General features: G+C 45.5%; 1 protein-coding gene across 3 annotated transcripts in view; it reads right to left on the minus strand.

The window, feature by feature from the left end:
- LOC119450805 (U1 small nuclear ribonucleoprotein 70 kDa) overlaps positions 1–27014 on the minus strand; it is a 45488-nt gene that overhangs the window by 3738 nt on the left and 14736 nt on the right. For all 3 annotated transcript variants that reach the window (XM_049666253.1, XM_049666252.1, XM_037714301.2), the window contains exons 6-9: positions 20810–20891; positions 12746–12847; positions 7330–7420; positions 5806–5952 (exon numbers count right to left, since the gene is read on the minus strand). In XM_049666253.1, the coding sequence (XP_049522210.1) occupies positions 5806–5952; positions 7330–7420; positions 12746–12847; positions 20810–20891 (422 nt within the window). The remainder of the gene's footprint in view (positions 1–5805; positions 5953–7329; positions 7421–12745; positions 12848–20809; positions 20892–27014) is intronic.

Raw genomic sequence — 27014 nt, forward strand, 5'->3', positions numbered from 1 at the left:
TCGCGAGTTCACCATCAGCCAACAACTGAGTTAAAAAGAAAATGTCCCGGTTTATGCTCTGCGGCAAACAAAAGGGCGCATTTTGGTGACGTGAATACCAGCACGACTTCTAACAAAATGAGCATAATGAAAGAGTCGTCAATTAAAGAGCAAAACGCAGAAAGTGCGTGCACACACGGGAACCAAGGCATATAACTGACGGGGAAAGAAAAGCGCGCGGATACATTTTGCAAAAAAAAAAATAATAATAAACACGTTGAGGGTACTTAGCACATAAATGTACTCGCCGTGTTGTGTGTGCATAGTTTGATGTACCTCTTTGTTTTCGTAAATGCGTCAGGTAAACAGAACACCATTCGATTCCGAGAAACAATCAGCAGTGGTAAAGGCTTCTTAGGATTTCGTTTAACTTGTTCTACCTTTCGTTTTCCTCGTCTGAGCGATGCAGATTCTACTAATCATTGAAAGTACTACATATCGTATGTAGAAATCTCACGTACGAACAGACTTGTGAAAATGCGCCAAGAACAGTCGCGTTTCAAGCAAGTGCTTCAACATGCATGCGATATGCGTGCATGCAAGCGCTTCAGCATGCGATACGATATGAAGCGGGTGGTAGCGGCCGCGCATTTCGCTCACTGGGCGAGGAGTAAACTATGCGGAGAGTTTGCGCTACCTTTGAAAAATACAGGGACCTTAGTACAGCTGGCCCGGCGCAGGTTAGCCCACTCCCTGAAGTTTCGTTTTCTGGCGTTATCGGGAAGCGAGCGTTTGCCGGCATGGGTGCCGGCAGCGGCGCCGGTCCAGCCGGCAAGGCGCCAGCTTGGCCTGCTCCCTGAAGTTTCGTTTTCTGCCATTACCTATGCCTTTGCTCTATGGCGGTGTTGGAGCAATGCCGGTAGGAGGCGCCGCTGCGTTATTTGGCGCGCTGCTGAGAGCATTGTCGGTCCGCGTGTGTTTGAATTAACCATAGCAAATGCTTTTGCATTTGAATTACCGAGCGTTTTCGCCCATTGAAATACACAACTTTGCTTGTTTCTGTATGGAGGAGATAGCTGAAGCGGCAGATTTGAAGAGGGAGAAATGCACTTTCCAACGAGACCAAGAAGGCGGCGCTCGGCTGTGCCGTTCCGGAGATATCGTGGCTTGAAAAACGCCGTTCTTTCACGATTTCCGCGCAATTTTTCGGCACCTTGGCTGATAAAACAATTTTTTTAGAGCACTTCTACTTGGTTTTCAGTGATGATATTTTGGAATCAGATAGAATAAGAGTTACAGAAACTGAAAATGTGATTTTCAAAAAATCTATTTTTTAGCCATTTTTCGCGATGCGAAAGCCGCGTCCCCCCTTAAAGGGTTTAGTGCTTGACTTAGCATCGCCGCTTGTCTTCCTCAGTAGTACTTGTGTTTGTTGTATCCAATAGGTCTCTACAGTTATAATCTCTTTTCCTGTTAACGGCCCCTCGTGGTGTTCTTTTCTTGCGTTGTTTATGAATCTGAATATTCATGCTGTTACTCTTAGAAGTCGCCCGTATGACGAATAATTTTTTATTTCCAAGATTGGTTCATTCTCTGTTGATGCTGTGCAGCTTTGACATTAATCTTCGTGTTGATCGTCCATCTGCATATTCATGCGAATCACGCTTGCTCTTTCCGGCTCCACGGAGGTAACCCGTTCGGGTCCATGCCACCACATTTTCGAGTTTATTAACGTCTTTGCGCTGATACCTGAGTGAGTAGATCTGCCGAATTGTCTTCACCTTGAATGAACAACCAGCTCGTTTGCAGTGTCTTCTCTCTTATTTCTGAGACTCTGTTGGTAACAAATGGATCCCTTTTGCTTGTTCCTTTGATCCAATGAAGTACAATCATTGAGTCGGTCCAGCAGGCAGCTTTTTGAATTATTTCGGTGAAGTGACTTTTGATGTAGTCGCTTAGTCTTGATGCTATCACCGCTCCCATTGGCTCAAGTCTTGCTAAACTTAGCTCTTTGATTGGAGCTACACGGCTTTTCACTGTCAGTAGCCTTGAATTTTTTGTTCCATCGTTGTACACTAGTACCAAGTATGCTGCAGCTCCGTATGCTGTTGGACTCGCGTCTGCAAACACATGCAACTTGTATGCTTGTACTGCTTGATTCTTGCTTGCGTAGCATCGCTGAATTTCTAGAGCTCGCAGCTTCTCCGCTTCGGACATCAGGTCCCTCCACTTGTCGCATTCTTTTTAGGGAGTGGATCATCCCAAGTGAAGTTCGTTTTCCACAGTCGTTGAAAGCCTATTTTTGCACGTATCGTAAAAGGTGACAGCAGACCAAGCGGATCAAATATTCTTGCTGCTGCTTGCAGTACTGTCCTCTTGGTTAAGCACGTTGTTGCTGGTAAGGATGCCCATTTGTCCACAGGGAAGGATATCACGTCTTCTGAGTGCTTCCATATCATGCCAAGAAGCATTGTGTATCCTTTCGATCGAATCTCCATGTAAGCGTCGTCCTTTTCATTTTCATCTATTATTTTGTTTAATCTCTCTTCATTCGATGTCCATTTTCTCAAGTTCATCGCCGCCTTTTTGAACACTTCTTTTGCCTCTTTGTACAGCTTGACAGCTCCATCAAACGTTGCTGCTCCTGTGATTACATCATCCACGTAAATCGCTTTCTGTAGTTTTTTTAGTTGTATCTGGAAATCGCTCAGCCACTTCTTTCAAATGGTGCTTGATTGTAGCTGCCAGAAGAAACATGCTCTGCGTTGTACCAAAAGTAACTTTAGTCATGCGCCAGGTTTGTACTTCATTCAGCAGCCTTCCGTCAGCGTCGTGCTTCCACCACAGAAATCTCATGGCATCTCTGTCCTCTTCATGGATTGAAATTTGTAGGAATGCCTTCTCAACGTCTCCTACTACGGTCACCTTTTCATTTCAAAAGTTGATTAGCAGCGAAAGCATGTCTTCGTTTAAATTAGGCCCTGCCTCCAGATTGTCGTTTAATGACATGCCTTGCTGCATGTGTGAAGAGGCGTCGAATACTACACAAACTTTAGACGTCGCTTGGTCCTCTCGAATAACCGCATGATGTGGCATGTAGTAACACAACGTAGTCAGTGGTTCTTCAGATTCCTGAACCTCTTCCGCGACTCCCAAGGTCATATATTCTGAGATAGCTTGATCATAGTGACGCAGCATGTCTTTGTTTTTTTTTTTTTACCTTTTCGTCAGTTGGAGGAGTCTTTTCATTGCATTGTCCTTGTTGATTTCCAAGTTGACGTTTTCTTTCCAGGTCCAGCTATCTTATTTTCGAATTCTTCTACAATTTCAGCTTGTGTAGTATTGCAACTATGTTGTTCGATTCCCATTGATTCCAAGCTCCAAAACCTCTGTAACTCTTGCTGTAGTTTTGTTTCCGCAGCTTCAACCTTCAGAACCATGACTGCTTGATTTTGGACTTGAGTTAATTGTGTTTTAGTTTGCTCCGACGGACCTTGCAGTATCCAACCCAGTATTGTCTCGACAGCCATCAATCTGCTTTTGATTTTTTGTGTTCTACCAGTGACGAACTCCCAGTAATAATCTGAGCCGATGAGCAGCCCTATAGCATCTGTTGCAGTAGTCTCGGTTCTGTCATCCGCCACTTGTAGCTTTATCATTTTCTCGTTTAGTTTGTGATTTGGAGCAGGTAGACAACTGTGTGATATGATGTCGACTTGAGCTTCGATCACCGTGGCTGACTTGTTTTCTCGCGTCGCTATGGTTACACCACGTTCATTTGTTTGAATTTTTCGTCTCCTCCGAACGAACCAATTGTCAGCCTTTCCTTTCGTATTATCTTCACACCTATTTCTTTTGCTAATCCAGCTTTAATAAATGTCCGCTGGCTTCCGCTGTGCAATAACAATCGGCAATGTCGGCCACCTTTTTCGCCATCTATCCGAGCTACAGCTGTCTGCAAAAGCACAAAGTTTTGCTTCAGATTTTCAGTTGCATGTAGAGTAGACGTCGTCGCTTCCGCTTGCTTTGTTGTGACCTGATCTGCCTTTTCTTGCCTCACCGTTCTACACACTGATGTAGCATGTCGTCCTTAGCATTGCTTGCATGTCACTCTTGCTCTACAAATATGTGAGGTGTGTTTTGGCCGGGTGCATCTGAAACATGCTCTATTCTCGGTTAGAATGGCCTTTTTTTTTCGTCATAGAAATGTTCCTACGACAGTCCTCAGTTGCGTGGTTGTTCTGCTTACACAACAGGCAGCTTCTGTTTTCCGAGCTATAAAAGCTGGAAGTTGTTCTAAGCTGTCTGCTGTTATCCTTGGCTTCTCAGTTATCCTTTCCTGTTCACGCTGTGTTTCTTCCCGAAACGATATTTGCTCTCGCAGAAATGATACAAGCCTGTTCAACTTTTCCACACATTCTTTTCCTGTTGTGCTGCTTTGTGCGCTAGCTTCTATGATTGAACTGTTTCTCATTACTTCTTTTGACTTGAACTGCAGGGATAACTCCGGTGGAATTGCTCTTTTCAGCGCTGTCAATAACATTGACGCGAAGCTCTCGGTCTCCACCTTCAATGATTTGAGTGCCAATGTGTTGACCTGCACTCTGTTAACTAGCCTGCATAGTTCATCAGTTTCTTGCGTCGATTTCACTTTCTCTAGGCTCAATAGCTCGGTCATGTGCATCTCCACTGATTGCTCACGATTCCCAAACGTTGTTTACAGAATTTTTATCGCTTCATCATAATTTTCTTCTGCAGAGTACTGAAGCCCTTCTATCGCAGACGCGGCCTTTTCGGTTAGAGACGCTAATAAATAATTGAACTTTTGTCCCTTGCTCATGTTAGGTCTGAGGTGAAGCCAAGGACGGCGCTGGTTGTGGCAAACAGTTGTTTCGTTTTGACTTGGAGCAAAGCTGTTGAGGACGAAGAGCACCGGTGACACTGCAATGGACGAACGATCTGTTGGCGAACAGCTCCACGGCAAAAAAATAATCGGGATATGTGCGCGATACTGAAAAGCGTATCTCGGATGAAGGCGCGCGCCATGGCCAGGCTGCAAGAGCCAGTCAGTCACGAGATGAGAACTGCAGCTTCCGCACTGCTTTAGTGCAACATAGAAACAAGGTTTGCTCATTCATTCAGAAAATACAAGCGTGTTGACGTAGTAAGCATTTGTTTATTGTTTTTCTGATACCCTCGATAATTCAATATTCGCATAAGTTGGACATTTTTTTTTACTCCCTTGAGATCCGAATTAATGTGGTTTTACTGTACTGTGCTCTCGACCAAAGTTCTGGAATGCTGCTTGGTATCTCGCCTGTGCTCTATTGCAGGGTCGTGTGAAGGAACCACAGACTGTTTTTGACCACTTTGAAAAAGCAAATGTCATGGTGCATGTTCTAGGTAGCATTTACTTTAGCAGCGCATGTAAAGAGACGCAAATTTGAAGCTGAGCAACGATGAGACAAAGTTGTCAGGACCTTGAGCGCTGCTGCTAATTTGTCTGACAACATTGTGCACGGTGTGCCGACCGTATCCGAGTGATGGACTCGTTTGGCGCTACCTGCTGCCTTTTTGGTGCTCACAGAGTCGTCGTTGCTTAGCAACTCCTTGCTGATTGCGAGCAACACATACCAGTGCCAGATGTGTATGTGTTTGTGCCGTGAGGTAGCTGCTTTCTTCCTGTTCACCTCTGCTGAACCACTGTCTGTCAGCCAGCTACTTAACACTTCTGCAATGACAGTTTGCTTTCAGTGCTGCAGCTTTCTTTAGCAAAAGGACCCGTGTCAGTGCAAAAGCCACAGATACCACGAAGCATCAACTCACCTGCTTCGATGCCTGCGCTCCCGGTCTCGACTGCGGCTGCGTCTCCGTTCACGTTCTCGGTCACGTTCACCAACGCCGACTCCGCCGCCGCCACCAACACCACCACCGCGTATCATTCGATCCTCACGATCTCGACCATCCCGGTCCCTGCAAATGATGCGTACGTGTAAAAGACATCACGAGCTGCTGGCAGTACAGGACATAAAAACAGACCAGTGGTCCCACGTCCCCACAGACCTTGAAACTCCAAAAATTTCAGAAAAAGGGACAGACTTTTGCAATTTCTACAGCTGCAGACAGACCTCGATACAGTCTAATTCTGTTAATTCGGGACCGACGAAACTGATTGAATTATTTGGCAGGTCGAATTAAACGAGACTCAGAAAAAAACACCAGAACGCTCCACCGATATATTTGGCAGTATTCGCTAGAGTTTAACACGCCTCCCAATCAAAAGCACGCCAACTTTCCACGTGTCTAACGTAGAAAACTAACATAGAAATCACCTAAAGCTTCTAATTAAGGTAGACATCTAATGTGTAGCCAATTTTTCAGAATGGAGGCCGGTTTCCTAAAGTCAGCTTTGCCGCAATACAGCCGTGTTGAGGTTGGTTCGTGTTCGTGGCACGTACTTGCTGCACGCCATTTGCATAGACCGCAGAGTTTCATACAATAAGTACTAGAGGGAACTATGCATGGGAATTATGGGAAGCACATGAATTTGCCTAAACTTTGTCCTTCTGGCTTCAAACGGCTTGGTGACTTTGTAAACCCAGCATTTTCAACAAAGTACTGTGTAATAAATAATTAAATAAACATTACTAAAGCTGTCCGACAGCAGGATTCGAACACGGGACCTCTAGTACAGTAGCCCGATGCTGAAACCATTACGCCACAGACGCATGCATCGACAGGTGGCTTAGAACGCCCGTGTCAATTTCTTGCGGGCAAGTCGGCACGTTTCAATTGGGCCACCTCGACAGGCTGAACCGCTGCAATCAGTAGCAATTTTGTGTGTGTGTTCGCAGATATTGTGAACTTAAAAAAGCATACATTGCTCTGAAATTTAGAACAATGAAGGCAGGTAAAGCGTATAAAAATACAAAGCCACAGGAGCGTCTGAATCCACAAACATGAAGATCCCAGACAGATCCATGCACTTCCCATCATTCCCACGGGGGCTGAACGATCGCAGCGCCACAGGTTCCCTCTAGTAATTATTGTAGGAAACTATCGTTGATAGCGATGATACCTCTGACAGCAGTCATGAGTGACACAACCAGCCCACTGCAGCTTTATATTGTTTTACAAGCGAGAACGAATCGCTGTTGGTCTCCCTTTTACAACGAAAATCTGGTAATAGGTGTTTAACATTCAAGGGCATGGCATTGCTTTTTGAAATTTAAGAAATCGGGGTGCGTGTTATAACGAAGGGCGCGTTATAACTGAGTAAATATGGTAACTCCCCCACGATGCCGCGACAAAGCCCTTGGTGAGGCAGCCAGAAGGAAGGAAGGTGCTTACATGTACCGTTCATCCATGCGAGAGTCCTCACGGCCAGAGTGCTTGGTGTTTACGTCGGGGCCGCCACGACGTGTGCCACCCAAGCCACCACCTACGAGGTACGACATTTTATTAAAACATGAAAACACGAGCAGTGCTATTCATGTGCCTGTCCACACGTGACTTCGCTTTAATAAATACCACCTCAGGTGCCCAAAACTGTCGAGCCTTTCTTGAAGGACGCAGTTGAAAACTTTTCTCACTGGTGCAGCCCCCGAGAAACTGCACGAGTTTTCCAATATCTGCACCGATAGCCAAGAGACAGGTACTTCTGGCAATTATTCCGTGCACTTACCTTAAAGTGTGCCTAGCCTTCGCAGGCTTTCAGGATTATGCGATGATGTGTTTCAGTGCAACAGGCATTCTTGCTTTACATTGATTGTGCAAGGCGCCACAACCAGTACACAAGAAGGCGACTTAAATTTACACCGTGGAAAACAGTGCTATGAAAATGGCATGAGGCCTCAGCTTCCATGGCCACCATGGCATGGTGTCGTTCTGTTTTCTGCAGCGATGTTTTCAACGGTGCAAAGTTACTCATACATCCAGCCGCCCACTCTCGTGGTTAAGCTGGCACAATAAAATGTCATCAGCCAATACTCGCATTTTTAAGATTTTTTTTAGTTTGCAACAACTTGCTTCATCACTCACTGCTGTTCATTGGTGCTCATGAGTAGAATGAATGAATGAATTCTTTTATTAAGAAAAGAGAGGACCGAAGGTCGCTGAATAAACTGCTAGAAGAAATCATGCGCATGCACAATCATGGGTCCTTTGTTTACGAGCCAAACCACATTTAAAGTGTGCACTTATCACCAGCATTCTTGCAATATTGGCTCTGGCATATTGTGGCAATGGTTGACTCACACTTCCTTCGTTTTTTTTTTTTTTTGCTTTTCTTGTTCTGTATCACCCCCCCCCCTCCCCCCCGCCTTGTTTATGCACTGAAATGCATCAGTACCACACAGTTCCAGAGTTGACTTTTTATGCATGTCTTTTGCATGCTTTCTCTGTCATTTAGCTATAAGTAACACCGCTTTTGATTTGACACACACAGGCTGAACAGCCTGTGTGTGTGAAGTTCTGCTACAAACTTGGGAAAACTTTCACAGAGACATTTCAGTTGCTTAGCCAAGCATCGCGGTGAGGACTGTACAAGTCGCACGCACTGCTATGATTGGTTCAAGCGTTTCGAGGAAGAATGTTGGTCGGTGACGATACCAAGCCTGGACGACCTTCCATATCCACAGATGATGACCACGTCAAGATAGTTCGAACTGTGATTTGTGGAAATCGTCGTTTGACTGTTCGAGAAGTCGCTGACGAAGTGTGTCACAAAATTTTGAGTGACAAACTTGCGATGCGTCGTGTCAGTGCAAAATTTAAATTCGTGCTCACTGACGTTTGTTCACTGACGAACAGAAGCAGACCCGTGTTGAAATCAGCCAGGAACTGCTCGCCGCTGCCAATGACGATGAAAACTTTCTTAAGAACATTATAACAGGCGATGAGACATGGGTTTATGGCTATGATGTTGAAACGAAAGTGCAGTCATCGCAGTGGGTGGCCAAAGGTTCTCCTAGTCCAAAAAAAGCACGCATGAGTCGGTCAAAAATGAAGGTGATGTTGGTTGTGTTTTTTGACTGCAAAGGCATTGTCCATCAGGAATTTGTGGCACATGGTCAGACGGTAAACAAAGAAGTTTACCAGGGAATCCTGCTAGCACATTTGAGAGATTCTGTGCGCAGTAAGAGGCCTGAATTGTGTCAAAATCAGGCTTGGATGGTGCATCATGACAATGCCCCGGCTCATGCGTCGCTCCTTGTCCATAGCTACTTAGCAGAACACCACACTCCTGTTGTGCCCCACCCCCACCAATTCTCCGGACCTAGCCCCAGCAGACTTTTATCTATTCTCCAAGCTGAAAACCACCTTGAAAGGACATCGTTTCCAAACCGTAGAGGAGATCCAGGACAATGCGAGAAGAGACCTGCATGCCATTTCAGAAAGTGCGTTCCAAGAGGCTTTCCAAAAATGGAAGATGGGAAGAGTGCATTGCCAGTAGAGGTCACTACTTTGAAGAGGACAGCACGTAAAATGTTGTACCTTAAGCAGTAAAGGTGTTATAGCAAAAGTTCAGATTATTTTTGAACACACCTCGTACACAAGAAATATGCTCACTTAGTTACTATTGTGCTTGCCACCTGCACAACCTTTGTCTTTCATGGCATGTTTTGTCTGGAATAATTTTTAATCAGCAGTTTCACTTTATATAAAGTGGTTTCATCCGAATTGCACATGTATTGCTCCGAGTAACTGGCAGTGGAGGCTGTTTTTCAGATGTCATATGTTGACATCATCAACAACTAGTTTAAATTTATTTTCATAATGCACCTTGAAATGACGAAGCCAGCCATTGTGGGGGCAAAATTGGGGGAAATCCAGTTGAAAAGGTAAGTGTTCAGCTTTAGCAAGCATCAGTGGCTCCATAATCGGAATCCTTATCATTATGGTACCAAATTACACTCGATTGACATGAAAGAGCAATACGATGAGTTAGGCATCCTACAGATTCGCGAGCTCTTTTATTTTGTTGTGTTGATGCAGTATTATTATTCAAATGAACATAAAACTCCTGTAAAAAAAGATGTTACATTGAGGAAAACTGACTGCTTTGTTAAACCACGGGTCTATAGCAATCATGGTAAAAAGATGCACAATTACTACGTACCAGCTATGTTGTATGAAATTCCGGATGATCTATGTCTTGCAAGCAACAAGAGAAAGATGATGACTAGTTTAAGAGATTGGTGCGTAAATTTATTGCCTTCTGTATAGCTTTACTTGTTTAGTATGTGTTATTTGTGCTGTCAGATTTATCGGCAATGTCGTCTATAACATGAAATACATGTATATGAAGTTATTTTTTTGCAAGATTCTCCACCTGCTGCCTGACCAGCCAACAAGCACAACACGCTTAGGCAGGTCAGAATTTATGTATGTATATGCTGTATTGACAAATTATTTCTGCAGCGAGTCTTCAACTTCTGGTTAAGTTGCCTTCCGCAGGTGCTCTGTTGAGCCAGCACTGGAGTTTGCAAATATCTCAACCTCATCATTCAGGATTGTGGAGATCGTCAACTTGGACAAGCCATACTTCTTCACCAGTTCACAGTTCTCAACACCATGAGAAATTAGTTTGTTCAGTTGTTAAATCCAGCGCTTTTCCTTTTATGGTCGGTGCATGCATGAAGGACTTCATGAAGCGGGTGTTTGTCTGAAGTGGGGCCATCATAAATTGGCTTGACTGCCTAAGGCAGCATGAAGAAATACCTGATTTCTTCAAAGAAAAGGCTGTCAAGATGCAAGTACTGTTGCACAATGGCCATTTACAGTTCATCCCAGACATATCAAACCTGGACATATGGAATTATTGTTTATATCGAACAGCTGTAACATCCCCTGGAAATCCTATGCAAAAGTACAGCACTGTACTACGCGCATATCGAACTCCCGTTCATCACATTCGATATATCGAACGCTGCGCCACACTGCGCTCCTTCAAGTGTGCTTCTCCTGATGGGAAACCATCACTACTCGCATCATTGGAGATTTTCGTGCCGCCAAAGCATTGTACTTCTTTCTGGGGTTTTAGGTGCCAAAACCAGTTCTGATTATGAGGCACGCCGTAGTGGAGGGCTCCGGATTAATTTTGACCACCTGGGGTTCTTTAACGAGCACTACAACGCAAGCACACGGGCGTTTTTGCATTTCGCCTCCATCGAAATGCGGCCGCCGCGGCCGGGATTCGATCCCGCGACCTCGTGCTCAGCAGCGCGACGCTTTAGCTGACTGAGCCACCCCGACGGGTGCCAAAGCATTGTATTGGCCGATGCTATTAAACAGGTCATTCATTCTGAAGGGAAGTACATGCCATGGGGGAAAAATGAGCAAGTGTGTGCCTCAAAATAAGGATGGTTCAGGCAGGAAGGGCCTTATTTGCGTCTATAATGGACACAAACTTGGAAAGCTTCACCGCAACATAGCAATGTAATGGAGTGAAGCATACTACCAGCAGCCATTCTTTATCGAAAAGAGAATCGCCACGCTGCTTCAAGAACGAAACAGACCTCTTGGTCCGGTATGTGCGTTCCACAAGAAAGCATGAAAGCTACTTTCAAATCTAACAGCGCCTGCCTGGTCGACTCTATGCCAAAGTATGATGACCGACCTTAAATGGCACATTGTAACAGACGGGCACATTCACTGGCGATTTGCAGTACTAGTGCGCTGATGGTGGTATGGTGCATATCCATACACTGGTTTGCTTTTGCATTGAGCCCATTTCTACTTTATACTGAATAAAAACGCGCAACAAGCACTTCGCGACATGTGCAAGGTGCACCGCAGTCTCGCAGCAGGGCGATGCAGGCTTTTAGGGCTAGCGTTGCAATCAGTTTTATAAAGACCATTCCACAGCGTGAGCAACTTGCAAATATGAGAGAGAGAGTAAAAAAAAAGGGGGGGGGGGACTTAGTGTGGTCAATGCAGGATTGGAGAAATAAATCAGTAAATTAGCGCTTTCACTATCTCTGGAGAACTTTTTGTTAAGCTTCATATTTTATATTTCGAATTATTAATACATCGAACTATTTTGTGATCTCCTTGAAGTTAAGATATATCCGGGATGAGCTGTAATACTTAAGGTCAGTACTATAAAGGAAAAAAATTCTTAGACGAAGCTCAAAATGAACGTCTGTAGGCAGGAATCACGAAACATTAAAGCCAGCTCCATATTAAACATGTAGTGACAACAGTGGAGCTATATTGAGCAACGTGCAAATGTACTAAAGTATCTTAAAGTGCAAATTCAAGACAATCATAACATTTTGCCGCAGCGTCCGTGTTGAATCTCAGCATGCACAAGCGAAGCTGTGCACAGTCGCGCAACTGGGGACGTATTCTAAAACGTTCCGTTTCGACGATATTTCGCTTTTCGCCTTCAGGCGCGCACTGATTGGCTGGTTGAGCAAAGCCAGAAAGTAAGTCGCGCCACCTAGTAGTTCCGGTGAACGTCATTTTGACGTCACGGTGTCACTGGGTGCTCCCGACATATATTGAATTAACGAAAATGCCTGTGTCAAACTGCGGCCGATACATTCGAAAACAACACACCCGAGCAGCTCTGCACTCGCACGGTGCGCCCTCTCGTATGTTTTGCGAAGCGTTTGAGTGTGCCTGTTGGTAGTGCATGCTGACATCACGGGTAAGTAGCCGGTTGATTTATTGAACGTAACTATCGCCTAGGCAAACTATCGCCGAAGTGGAACGTTTCAGAATACGGCCCCTGGAGACCACAAAATAAAGCCGCACTCACCCAGACGCCGTGGCAGCCAGCCCTTGACTGTCCGTCCCCGCTCGACGTCGACCAACACCCGGCGCCCGTCAATCTTCTTCCCGTCAGCATGCTTGTAGGCCGCTGATAAAACGTCACCATCACATCCACTCAACACACGCCCAACTACAGTGTCCAGAAGGGGCCACCCACACTCGAGCAAGCAAATGGGGCCACCACTGCACAGCTGCTGAAAGTGACATCTACGCCATCACCTATCCAGCTGCCAGTAAGGTGATTCAATCAGTCGGCCAAGTCCTCCCCCTACGCCTAAACCTGTCAACAGGCAGAGATGAGCTCATTGCCAAGAAAAAAGTTCAATGCAATAGTCAGTGCCACTTTGGAACAACAAGAACTGGTAGCACAAGCTTTAGCAAGCTTTCAAGAAAACAGTTATTTTTGTGCAAGTGCAATGGTCATCGTTGCCTTGCTCGAGTGTGTTCCCCAGTGAAGTTCACTTACCGGAGTACTTACCGGAAGCTCACTTGGAACTTACCGCCACTCCGGTTAGTGACAATTGCATGTTCCCCACACCCTATCGCCCCTCCCCAATCCCAGAGCACCCATTACACGACAGGCCTTACCACATTGCATCCTTCAATAGCCTCACCTTTCGTTTCATCCAAAGTAAAACAAGCAAGCTGTACAATTGAACGCCACCAGTACACTGCAGCATATGGCACATCCTTCGCAAGACATTGACTGTCGCTTTCATACGTGTTGAAAACTGAAACCTTCGTGCTCAGTCTCACAAAGCTGTAGAGACATGCTGTGGTCTTCACTTGGAGCTGCCAAATCAATCAATGCTCTAAAAATGTATAGCATTCGAGATACCACCAGTCTTGTATTCATCATTTCACCAAAAGTATCCTGGGGGAGTGTTAGTCCTGACAAAGGTCAGCTACAATGATGGCAATACTACACAACATTAGAATTCACAACATTCGTGCCCTCGACTATCCCACAGCAACCATGTGCTTTTGATAGCACTGCCGAGACAAGTGTGGCCAGGCACAAACGAAAATGACAAGCAAACAGAAACAGAAGCCATGCGTGGTAACAAAAAACAGCGATGAATATGCTTTACACCGTTAAATCTCAACCACACATAGACAATTTTATGCTTTTTAAAGTTTACAATAAAAAAGGGCCCCATTCAGAAAGACCATATGACCTATGACTCCGTCCAATAATAGTATAAGAACAAAGAGAAACTTTTTTTCCTTTTTCTTTTTTTTTCACATGTATGTTTCTACGATATTACTGGATATGAGGATTAAAGGTCACATGGAGTCCTTTTCTTTCATTTTTTCCAATGTGCTTGCTTTCTTTAGGGCGCTGCAGATGGCGCTTTTTTGTCAATAACTTGTAAACAGCACTGTAGACATGAATACTACTTGCTTTATACATAGCAAACCATTTCAAATATATTCTACTGCTCACAAGATGTTAAGTTGTAAAATGCATTGCTCCATTACGAACACACCTGTGTAATTTTGTTGTCAATCAATATTGCATGTATTTCTTTCATTTAGTGCTGTGCACTTGCTGCTTCCCAATGAGGAATGTCATCAGATGCCAAGATGTCCATTGCTTTTCCTCATGGGAAAGTACCATGCCACACAGCAAAGTTAATTTACACAATACAGATGAAAACCAGACAAAAGTACACCAGAAGGATGTACAATTTTTAGAGTGAATATGGAATCAGTCTAAATGCCAATAGAATCTTGTAAACGTCCAAGTCAGACATCTTTCATACCCATACTTCTTGCCTTTTGGCATTGGCTCTCAATAAAGCCATGCCTCTGTCAAAGCCGACATCAGCTACTTGCTGGGGCCGATGCTTAGAAACAAACAGAATTTCCCCCCAAATATATAGATATATTTACAAAACACAGCCCCGTGACATGTTTACAATGCACAGCCAAACATGTAGTGTTCAAAGGGACAAAGTGAAAATCTTTGCTGACAGCAGAAAGCAATGTGGACACTAGCAACTTTGTTTAACCACTGTAATCTTTCTGCTGCTGTTTCTTGAGAGTCTGTTGACCGTGTTTTCAGCTGGGTAGGTGAATCAATGTCCCTGACAAGAACACCCAGCTTTTCCATCCGATTTTGTCTATGTGTCTGCAACCTTTACACCAACAATGGCCAGCCATCAAGCTTATAGATATCTCTTCACCTTACCCCATGACCAGTCCTGATGCATTCCTCTTGCAGCAATACAGGTGTGCTGCTTGCGCATCATTGTGCGTAACTCAACGAATGTTACGAAGCATGTGTGCGCCAATCACTGGCACCATACCACCACACAATATGTAATAACTATTACACCTGAGAGAACCAATGACAAGTCTGTGTGTACAGGTACAATCAAAGTGTCAGTGCAAATGTGACATCAGTGCATGCACTACACATATTTTACATGGTGTATGTCACAAGAACAAGTGTTCAGTCTCCGGTTATCTTATCAACATCTATGCGGCCTTTTGCTATAACAGGCCACCAATAGCAACAAAACCAGATGTCCATAAACCTTCCCTTATATATATATATAACACAATAAAGGTTCTAAGAAATTGGCATAAAAAACTGCTCAGCTCACATACAGGCCTAGCTTTATCCTCAGAATCTGTTGAGGTCTTGCAGTTACATGTCATAAGCCAGTGGCATAAACTCTGAAACATGAAATCATGCCAACTCAACAGCATGACATCCAATGGCAAAGACCCCCGTCAGCTTAAACAACAGTTGCCTTTTCCTGTCTCAAGGTTCCCTCCTTTGCACCAAGCAGTGGGTTTCAAACAACACCTTGAGCAAAGTTGGCTAATTAAATAAGTAACAGTGCAAAAGGCTAAGTTGGAGAACATTTATGAAGACAGTACAAAAAATAGCGCTCCAGAAGCTCACAAATTCTTAACTTATGGACTGACTCTACATGCCAGCCACAAAGCACATTCTACATATCACTGCAACGTGTTTGAACACCAATACCGGTTGTCATGGTGCAGATTTTTTTTTTTTCTGGTGTTGCCGACAGTGTCTTCCACCTCCATAGCAGATCCTTGTTGAATTTTGCTTACATTAGTCCATCAGAGAATAAGACAAACGTTTGTACAGGGTACATTTGCTCACAATATCTGCTGTACGTTCTCATGCCCAAGTTCAGTTTATTCCGTCCACAGAAATTTCCATTGGTACAGCTTACACAACGATGCAAGTTTAAACACTTCCTCCACAGTTGCTGGAAGATGCTAGTAACACTGCACTGCATGTATAACAATAAAAAAAGTTTGAATGCTGCTCTTAACGGAGCCACGATGGTGCAGCTTATCGGGATTTACATGTAGCCAATGTGCAATGCAGCATCTGTGGTGCTGGCTGCTTAAGTTATATACCAGAAAACACCACAACTTAAAAAATTACATGCTTCCCCACTTCTTTTCTCAAAACAGTCCCAGCACTATCAAGTCGAAATCCACATTCCACTTCACTGTGTGCTCTAGACATGAGGTTTGCAGCTAAGACATCAAAAGATGCCACCATTGGTATGAGGCGGTTGTTTTAATTAATGGCTGGAGTTAAAGAGACGTGAGTCTTAATGACAGAGATTTAGGATTAAACTCAATCGATTGTGGATGATGTGTGTGCAGGATCCACCACGATTCTGCAGGCACAAGACAAGGAGCAGGGAGGAAGAGTGGAGCTGACCTACCAACAGCCCAGCAAAGGAAACCTGATCTAATCCAAAAAGTCAAACTTAACACCTTTCAAAATCCATGGAGTCACGTGAGCACCTCAAGCAGATGAGGCACTTGGGAAACGGTGGCATAAGCAGCTCCACTAGGAAATCCTATTATGGTTCAATGGCTAAGATGTGTTATTCTACTGGAACAAAAGCATGGATCACTGCAGTGTAGCTGCACTTCAAGATGGAGAATGCTGAATCACCTAATGACAGTGTACCGCAGCTCATTATGTAACAGATCCAGAAACTTCGTTGTGCTGAAAATAACACAACGGTCCATAAATATTTATGTACGGCCAAATGAAATGAGATCAGCTATAAATTCTGATGGCTATTATAATCGAGGGATTGCCACTATGTACATATTTATGCTTGTTCGAAGCTTATCACCTAGCAGTAGGAGGAAATTTAAAAAGCAGAAAGCGGCAAATTCTCACCACATTTAATGGTGGCAGTGCTTGAGTGGAACTGATATTTAGAGTGCAAAAGGTATCCTGAGTGCTAGCAAAGATACGATAAGGGACAGGTTGCGCTGACTGTGGCTTATACAGTTTACACGTAAGATTACATTAAGCTGCGTCTTTCTCTCCGAGGGTGAGGGAGACAGCAAAGGGCCTTACCCATACACGCCTTACCACAGATACAAACCAAAGCGAGCTCCGTTTAGCGAGACACTATAGCAGACCCCCGACCACGACATAGTAGTGAGAGTAGGCGCCCATCAGGCATCGCCAAGTCTGTGGTGAGACAAGACACAAGACGCCAAGTCACCACACTGGCACAGCCTCAGCCTCAAACCCGCAAATAGCAGCAAGGGGCAGCACAGCTTGCCACAGCACCTAGGCAATGGCCGCATGCAATTTCTCAGTGCCTAAACGTGCTCCACGCATCACCGTGTGGGGTGGCTGCATTAGCTCGGCCCAATTACCGTATTTATTCGAATATAAGGTGAGGCTTTTTTTCACGCAATTGCTGGCCTCGAAATCACCCCCCGCCTTATATGCAAACTTTGCCTTTAGGTGTGGCTTCACGGCAGTGTGAGTTTCACACCTTACAGTGTGGCTTTACGGCAGCGCGCACCGTGGTTCCGTGAAGCCACACTACAAGGAGAAATTCGCGCTGCCATGAAGTCACACCTAAAGACAAAATTTGCATATAAGCCGCACTCTGCACGTTGAAGCTGAATGCAAGAAGGGGAAAGCATTCTAAGCAAGTGCACGCCCACATCGTGACATGCACATGATCTTGCCTTTTACAATGCAGAAAAAAAAGCCACGAGACAGGCCTTTCTGCGTCAAAGTAGAGAATGACTAAGGGTTTGTGGGACATTTCTATGGGCACAGCAAATAGCACTTATCCACTTTCAAAGCGTCCATGATTGGACTACAGTGATACGGACTACAGGTGTTTTCATTAAATGCTTACGAAATAGTTTACCTGCTTTTGGTGCAATCTCTCCCCGATGGAACGTGTTATTACCACAGGCTGATGTTTGTTAATTAATTTGACATCACTGGGTTGATAGTGGCTGTTAAAGCTAGCTGCCATCATAAGCAATGGACTCATGGCAGTGCCATAAGCATGTATAGTACCGTAACCAAAAGAAAAAAAAAAAAAACGACGCCCTGTTTGTTGGTAATTCAGCACTCATGGCCCAAACTAGGAGAATAACTTCACTAATCTGGCTTTATTTTGTCTGCAATGATGCCTAACCCAACAGAATGTCCAACATGACATTTATTGAGCAGTCTCAAAAAAGCAGCACGAGCCTCAAAACTTAAGAGGCTCGGTGCAGCAATTGCTGGCACTGTGGCAAGCTGTACCAAACACCAAACCTACTAGCCTCACGCGACAATGTAGCACGACATGCCAACACAAAGTGTAAATGGGGAAGCAAAGGTCACATTACTGGGCTGAGGGTTTCCTTACTATAAAAAATACAACAGTACACAATAGACTGCACTGCTTTATACACGCTTGCAACGAACTGCAATCTAGTGGCAATACACCCCAAGAAACTTAACTCTGCATCTTACACCATACTGGCTGCATAGGCTCAGACTACTGTGGATGTGCACGAGCATTTCAATGCTCAGCAACTGAAACACGCCAGCTAATCTGCATGCACAATGGGCTGAAGATACATGGACGAGCCGTGCATCTGCGAAAGAGACTTTTTGGAAAGACTTTAGCATTGCTGTATGCAGATAATTGTGTGGGTTATATGAGCAGGTTTTTCTTTTCTTTCCGGACTGCTGTAATCTGGGATGCGGGTTATACATGGAAAAATATGGCATTTCAGCACAGGAACAACAAAAAGGGTGCGCCAACAACGATGCACCGAGGTGAGAAACCTGCATCACGAGTGTACAAAAGTGAGAAGAGAAGCTTTTTGTGCTCAGAGGCCAGATGTATGCCACCATACCGGAGATGGAAGAACAGCCAGTGCCCCTACTGTGTTTTGTTGTTGCAGCGACTTTTTTCTTCACGACTGTCTGTTTGCGTTAATATAACATCTACAACAAACAAAAATAAAATTAAATCTTAATTTATGACGTTCTTGTTGCAGTGCGGTTACCTACAACATTGTTTTTAATGAATCACGGAGGAGTGAGTGGTGACGTCGATTATGCTTCTGGCCAGCGCCACTGGGCGATAATGTGGTCAACAGTGATGTGGTGATTTGTTTGCATGATTGAAATACTAAATACTTCAATACTGGTGCATTGATCTATGGTAAAAGCAACTCCAACCGTCAGTCTACACAACCTGCAACAGAAAGACGGTGGCTTGCAAAGTGTTTGAGGGCCACTTTAATTAGGTGCGGCTGTTTGGCACCACCGGCGGCCAGAATACGAACGTTACTTTCACACACCCTCCAAGATGAATGCACTGTGCCTGCGATTGTTCATTGATGCCTGCCAGAGCCAATCCTGCCGAAGATGTTCAGGCGCAGCCCGTGGTATAATTTCATCCATTTCTCCACTTTTGTCGCAGCAATTTGAGTATCAAAATAGTGCAATTGGCGCAGGACCCCCCCACCCCTGAATGTTGCACCAGGATTACAGAATTGGCAATAATTTGATAGCAAGCAAGGTGGTTGAAGGAAAAGACAAGAAACCGTGCAGACAGGGATAAAAATATGTCGGATACATAATGAAATGAAACACTAGATATAGGAAGGGCACAGCACCCTTATGCATTGCACCTTCCCTGTGTCTGACAAAGAACCAACTACAGTCTGATCTTACACTCCACTAAAGAAGGGCACAAAACACTAGTGCTGCACTGAGAGCTTGCAGAGACATTTATTTTTTTCTGCTGACGGCAATCTAAACACATGGGACCTTTGCTTCCCCTCACAATAAATCCAATGGGTCTCGAAAAAGTAAAATGGAAGCAAAACGCAGGTGGAAAGCAGATAAAGAAAAAGTGCACACTGGTCGTGTTCGGACCGTGCACAAGACCTCAAGTGATGGCTCCAGCCAGACCGACCGCCGTAGCAGCAGAAGCGTCCTCCGATGTCCGCCGGCGAGTCACACACATCCTCCGAGCTGGGTCTTGACAGCTCTCTCGCCCCCTTCTTACCACAAAGATGGAGGGGGGATGTTTCGTTGCACCACAAGAACCCAAAGAAAGCACTTGGCACACAGACACAATAGAAACAACCGTCCCTCTGGCACACAAGATTCAAAGGCGGTGTGGTTCACAGAACCGAGGCACCACTATCAAACACCATTATCAAATCCCCTCCCAGAGGCATCAAACAATGCAAATAGGTTGGGGGAAAAAAAAAGAAAGCTTGTAAGAACCTAATCGTGTAAACAGAAATTTGACTTTTCACCAACTTTCTGCATCTTAGTGAGAGCTACGGGTCCTGTCAACCAAACGGAATCGATAACCTGAGGCGGCACCCCCATTGTCTGCCTCTCATCGCCCTCTACGCAAGCCGTAGAAGAACGGAAGCTTCACAGAAGGATCAGCGGCGCACAATGGGCGAGCTCTCTTTCCTGCTCGGAACATGGCCTTCGTTACCTATTGGCCGACACGAGCCCTAGCCTTTGCTGCACCGCACAGGGTTGGTGAGAGAGTATGTAGACCGTGAACTTCCTATCCAAAGAAGCGAGATAAATAAATAATAATCATAATAATAATTACCAAAAGAAATTATGAAAAAAAGAAAAGAAAGCCAAGTAACCTACTAGCAAGCAACGCCATTCTCGCACACTTCCATTAGCAACAGCCTATGAAACAAATGGGAGTCAGTAAAGGTGCCATGGCCTGGCGGTACTCACAGTGCATGTCCCGCTCGTGTTCATACTCGACGAAGGCGTAGCCCCGGGGCTTGCCAGTTATCTTGTTGTGCACGATGACAATCTGCAAGAACACCATCATCATCAGCCCATAATTATGCCCACTGCAGGACAAAGGCCTCTCCCTGCGATCTCTAATTATCCCTGTCTTAAACTAGCTGATTCCAACTTGCGCCTGCGAATTTCCTAACTTCATCACTACACCTAGTTTTCTGCCGTCCTCGACTGCGCTCCCCTTCTCTTGCTATCCATTCTGTAACCCTAATGGTCCACCGATTATCAATCCTATGCATTACATGGCCTGCCCAGCTCCACTTTTTCCGCTTAATGTCAACTAGAATATCGGCTATCTCCGTTTGTTCTCTGATCCACACCGCTCTCTTCCTCTCTCTTAACGTTAGGCCTAGCATTTTTCGTTCGACAGTGCAGTCCACATATAACGATACCACATATAACAATATATCGGTTATAACGATGAGTCGAGCTAAGAGTATCAACTTATGCATTAGGGCTATGAGAAAAAAAAAAAAAACATACAACGATATGTTATTCACCGCATATCGAATATAACGATTGAAATTTTGCTTCTGGGCGGTGTTTTTAATGCAGAATAATCGTGAAAATTGCGTTCCTACGTTGCCCTTAACCAAGACGGGGCGAAAAGTTTGCCTACGCGAGTTCGTATCTGCCGCCATTGCCGCGCAGCGCATCCCGCCCGCGCGCCGATTGCGAAAGCCATAGAGAGTATCACAAGTTGGTGCAGCGTGCACAAGATGGCGCCAGCTGCTTTGCCCCCGCGTCACCGGCGGTCGCGCGAGGAGAGGGCGAAAGAAAGGCGATAAGCGAAGGCGACGCCTCCTCTGGCGAGGGGCGTCTGCGCTCCCTGCCGCGCGCTCTCAACAGAAGCAGTGGCAAGTACGCCCCTTGAGATGAAACAGATTTTGCAAGAGGAGGGAGAAAGCGATAAGCAAGCAGCGCCTACGCAGCCTACGCTCCCTTTACAATCTCCCTCTCTCAGCGAGCGCGGAAGTGCACCGCGGAAGCAGCGGGAGGTGCGCCGACAAAGCGCAAAGCTGCGTCTCTCGAGACGGTGCAGCAAATTTTGCAAGACTCGAAGTACGAGCTCGCGCAGTGGATGATATCGACGATTATGAAAACTGGGAGCGCCACGATCATGAAGGCTAGAAGCTGTGTCCATGCCGATCAACGGAAAAGGCAGTGGATGATATCGACGATTATGAAAACCGGGAGCGCCACGATCATGAAGGCTAGAAGCTGTGTCCATGCCGATCAACGGAAAAGGCGGGCTCCGTGCACCACGACGAAACCCCTATGGGCGAAACTAACACGGTGGTGTCCGAACTCTAGGAGCACGTCGCTACTGACGATGAAATAGGTGGTGCTTCGATGGAGGAGCTTCTGAGTGCAAATAGTGCTGCCTCGTTCTGCGAAAAGAACTCCGATGGGGCGATCGTTGTCGCGACAGACGGCGGCGTTGTGCGACGGAGGCGACGACAGCAGCAGCAGTGACGACGAGATTGACAATGGCCCGTCTTTGACACCGACCCCGAGGTTCAACCAAAGTGCAACGTCGTCGACCGAGTCGACACGCTCATTGAATTCATGCACGGTAAATCATAGGCGCCAGTGTTCGCGCAGCAGATGGACGCGATGCACACTGAGGTTGTGAATCCGAAACTTCCGCGAAAGCAAGTGCATATTTCTATTTCAGCGTGCCTAACGATGGAGACTGCTATTTAGAGGCATAAATAAAAGTTTTATTTTTCACGGCCTACTTTCTACACCGTCGATTTTTTTATCGCTAGTGGCAGTTTCGGTTTCGGGACTGCAAAGGAATATTCGGCATTTTTTTTTCGGCAGTCCAGATATGGCGATGATCGGTTATAACGATCGGATTTCTCGTTTTTCTCGATATCGTTATAAGTGGACTGCACTGTATCACTCTTTGTACGGTCCTTAACTTGTTCTTGAGCTTCCTTGTTAACCTTCAAGTTTCTGCCCCATATGTTATCACTGGTAGAATGCAATGATTGTACACTTTTCAACGACAATGGTAATCTCCCAGTCAGGATTTGGCAATGCCTGCCGTATGCCCTCCAACCCAATTTTATTCTTCTGTAAATTTCTTTTTTATGATCAGGGTCCCCTGTGAGTAATTGAACTAAATAAACGTACTCCTTTACAGACTCTAGTGGCTGACTGGCGATCCTGAATTCTTGTTCCCTTGCCAGGCTATTGAACATTATCTTTGTCTTCTGCATATTCATCTTTCTCGATTAAGGTCCTCAATCATTTGCTGTAATTCGTCTCCATTGTTGCTGAATAGGACAATGTCACCTGCAAACCGAAGGTTACTGAGATATTCGCAGTTGATTCCCACTCCTAAGCCTTCCCAGTCTAAGAGCTTGAATACTTCTTCTAAGCATGCAGTATTCTGAATAGCATTGGAGAGATTGCGTCTCCTTGCCTGGACCCCTTTCTTGATAGGTAACTTTCTACTTTTCTTGTGGAGAACCAAGGTTGCTGTGCAATCCTTGTAGATATTTGCCAATATATTCAAGTATGCATCCTGTACTCCTTGGTTGCGTAATGCCTCTGAGTGCTGGTATCTCTACTGAATCAAATGCTTTTTCATAGTCTACAAAAGCCATATAGAGAGGTTGATTGTACTCCACAGATTTCTCTATTACCTGGTTGATGACATGGATATGATCCATCGTAGAATATCCCTTCCTGAAGCCAGCCTGTTCCCTTGGTTGGCTCAAGTGTTGCCCTGATTCTATTTGAAATTACCTTGGTGAATATTTTATACAATACTGAAAGCAAGCTAATGGGTCTATAATTCAATTCTTTAACGTCTCCTTTCTTATGGATGAGTATAATGTTGGCGTTCTTCCAGCTTTCTGGAGAGCCAGTAACAAGTGGTAATTCGGATCGAAGCAGGTGGTCGGCGCAGTATGGGTGCTGCCATGTTGCTACAGTAAAAGCTCGTTAATTCGAATTTCATGGGGACACTTAACGAGTTCGAATTAACCGAAATTCGAACTAACAAAAGTGATTAAAGAAAGCCACATCTGATGACAAAAAAAAAAAAGGTAGAGCACCTCTAGGTACATTAATTTGCAAAAAAAGTCCGTAATGGTTTTCTGCTTTTTGCCTCTGAAAGCGATTGCTGCCGCTTTATCTTCCAGAGTTCGAATGAGCCGGAAAGCATCGTCTTCGCCTTCTTCGAAACTGAAGAAAAGCCGGGCGTGATTCAGTCCGTCCATCACCTGTGCCAACGAAGGTCATACGCATCAACGAAGGTCACCAACATCATCTTCATCATTCGCGTCGTCATCGTCCACGGCTGGGTTTTCGTCTTCGCCGACGACTTGGGCGATGATTTCATCATCGGTCACAGCACCGCAGACCGCCGCACAGCTGTCGACATTCATGTAGTCGCCAAAGTCCACATCGCCGAGCGCCTCCCGTACATGAACCGGAGCGCGGACGTCCTCTTCAACTTCATTTGCATCTGCGTTAAGCGCTCCGAAACCACAGTGCCGGAAACAATTTGCAATTGTTTCTGTGGTTACCTGATTCCAGGCACGCACAAGCATGTGCAGGGCTGTGAGCAGAGTGACGGTGTAGCTCTTCTCATTATCGGAGCACAGGAGCAACTTCTCGAGAACGTGGCGTCTATAAAAGCTTTTCAAAACTTTTATAACGCCCTGATCCATAGGCTGAAGAGCCGCAGTGGTGTTAGCCGGAAGAAAAACCAGCTCAATGGCTCTCAACTCGACTTCCACTTTGTGCGCCGAGCACTTGTCGACGAGGAGGAGAATCTGCCTCTTGCCGAGCTCAAATTTTCGGTCGAGTTTCCTCAGCCACTGCTTGAAAAGCTCGCCCGTCATCCAGGCCTTCTTATTTGCTGCACAGTCGGCCGGCAGCGTGCGGATGTTCTTAAGACATCGAGGCTTTTGCGACTTCCCTATCACAAATAGGGGGAGCTTCTCGGTTCCAGTCATGTTGGCCCCGAGCAACACCGTCACACGCTCTTTGCAACGTTTGCCGCCTGCGCACACATCCCCCTTGTAGGTGATCGTTTTGTCCGGCAAGAGTTTAAAAAACAAGGCGGTCTCGTCGGCATTAAAAATAGCGGATGGTGCGTACCTGTTCAGGTGGTCTAGTAGCGCACCATTCCGTCACACAATGCAGGTTTCCGCGACTACAGCTTTGGCTTCGCCGCACACACTGCGGAAAACGAGGTCGTGTCTGTCCCTGAAGCGGTGAAACCATCCATCCGAAGCGGCGAAGTCGGAGACGTTCACACGTAGCGCGAAATCGGCCGCCTTCGCTACAATGATGGGGCCACTCAATGGAATCTCCTGGCTCCGTTTTTCCTTAATCCATGTGAGCAACGCTGCCTCCAGGTCCGGGTGCTTTGCTGTACGAATTCTTTTCCGATCCTTGGCGAAAGTTTCAGCCACGTATGAGTCCTCAATAGTCTTCTTATTCTGGATGTAGGTCGACAGCGTGCTTCTCGGTGTATCGTGCTTTTTGGCGATTTCATTTTTACTCTGTTTCCCTGCATCCACTTCCCGCAGAATTTCCACTTTTTCCTTCCACTGCTCCACTTCTCCACTTCCACTTTTTTCCACTGCTCGCGGTACGCGAGCAGTGTCGGTCTGCGACGGACATGTGCAGAACAAGAGAGAGGCTTAGACATTGCGATCGCACTGGCGACGGAGAGAATGGCCGATTTCGGGGTTGCCACCGAACGCACTGCGTATCCCGCTGTCCATGACGATGCGGCAGAGCATTTGCGAATAAACGCAAGTGCTGCCCCCTAAAAACACGCGATGATGATAGTGTATGTCGCGCCATCTGTTGCTTAACAGCAGAGAATGCGAGCTGGCTACGGCGGTGCGCAGTTCGAATTATCCGTGGCGGGCCGGATTAGCATTCGAAATAATGAGCTTTTCAATACATGGGGCTCTATGGAGCATGGCCAGACTGTGCCACTTAGTTCTAATTATTCGAAAATTCGAATTAACGAGGTGCAAATTAACGAGCTTTTACTGTATATGTGATAGAGTGGCCATTACAGTAGTTCTCGGTATAAGACGCGCATGCGCAAAATTCTGAACATGTCATGTATCGCTGTACCATATCATGTAGCGAGGAAAAATAAAACTCTAGGGTAATCAACCAATAATGAGCCAGTTACGCCAGGAACTATATACCACTGTGCAAGGATATTGCCTGTGTACACCTCGTACCTTCGACAGTGCTGACAACAGCTTGTGAGATGGAGTATAGGTGGTGCTGCAAGTTACTTGCGAGATCGAGTATAGATGCCAAAATTTTTTTAGTGACTTTGGATTGTTTGTTTTCCCAATTATGCTTTTTCTCACATTTTTCTCTCCAGACGTATGAATCAGGTTCTAATGTAGTCACCAGCAGCAGAGTGTAAAGAGGTGAACAAAATGGGACCAAAGCGTGCATTGAGCAAGGAAAGTTGAGCTACAGGGAAGTGATGAAGATGGCAACAAAATGGACCAAGGCATTGCCTTCGGTGTGGAAGCCTGGAAGAAGCATTGAGCTGCACGCCATAGTTAAACTGTAAAGCACGGTGCAGAATGTGAGCATTACTTGGCTCACTAAGTGGCGAACATTACACCCACAAGCAGGAAGCAGAATGACCATGTGTGGTGGCCACTGGCAGCGAGGAATGCAACGATCATAGATGTCAAAGCATGAGGGATAACGTTTCTCGTGATGTCTCGTGTATGTTTCGACGCACGCACCGCTTCTCACCCCTGTGCCAAGTAAACAACAGCATCAACAAGAACAGACTCGAGAAGATGAGAGGTACGATTTCATTCGATGCATTGCCAGTGGTCGTGACACACTCGTAATACCATGTGAAATGGCCTCAGTTGAAGCTTGCATCACTGATTACGAACAGTAACTGTGTCTCATGAGTCATGGAAGCGATTTGCAGTGCAAAAACAAACCAGACAAGTGCAACCTACCTAATAAATTTAATACGCATCCCTGTCATGTTGATGTCCAGATGCTGCCCTCACATATCTTCCTCCTGTGCTACATTTGCATTATTACATTTGCATAAACAATCCACTGCATTTGCATCATTAGTGTTGCCTTTGTATAACATTTG

Source organism: Dermacentor silvarum, chromosome 4 (assembly GCF_013339745.2).
Source record: "Dermacentor silvarum isolate Dsil-2018 chromosome 4, BIME_Dsil_1.4, whole genome shotgun sequence".
NCBI lineage: Eukaryota > Metazoa > Arthropoda > Arachnida > Ixodida > Ixodidae > Dermacentor > Dermacentor silvarum.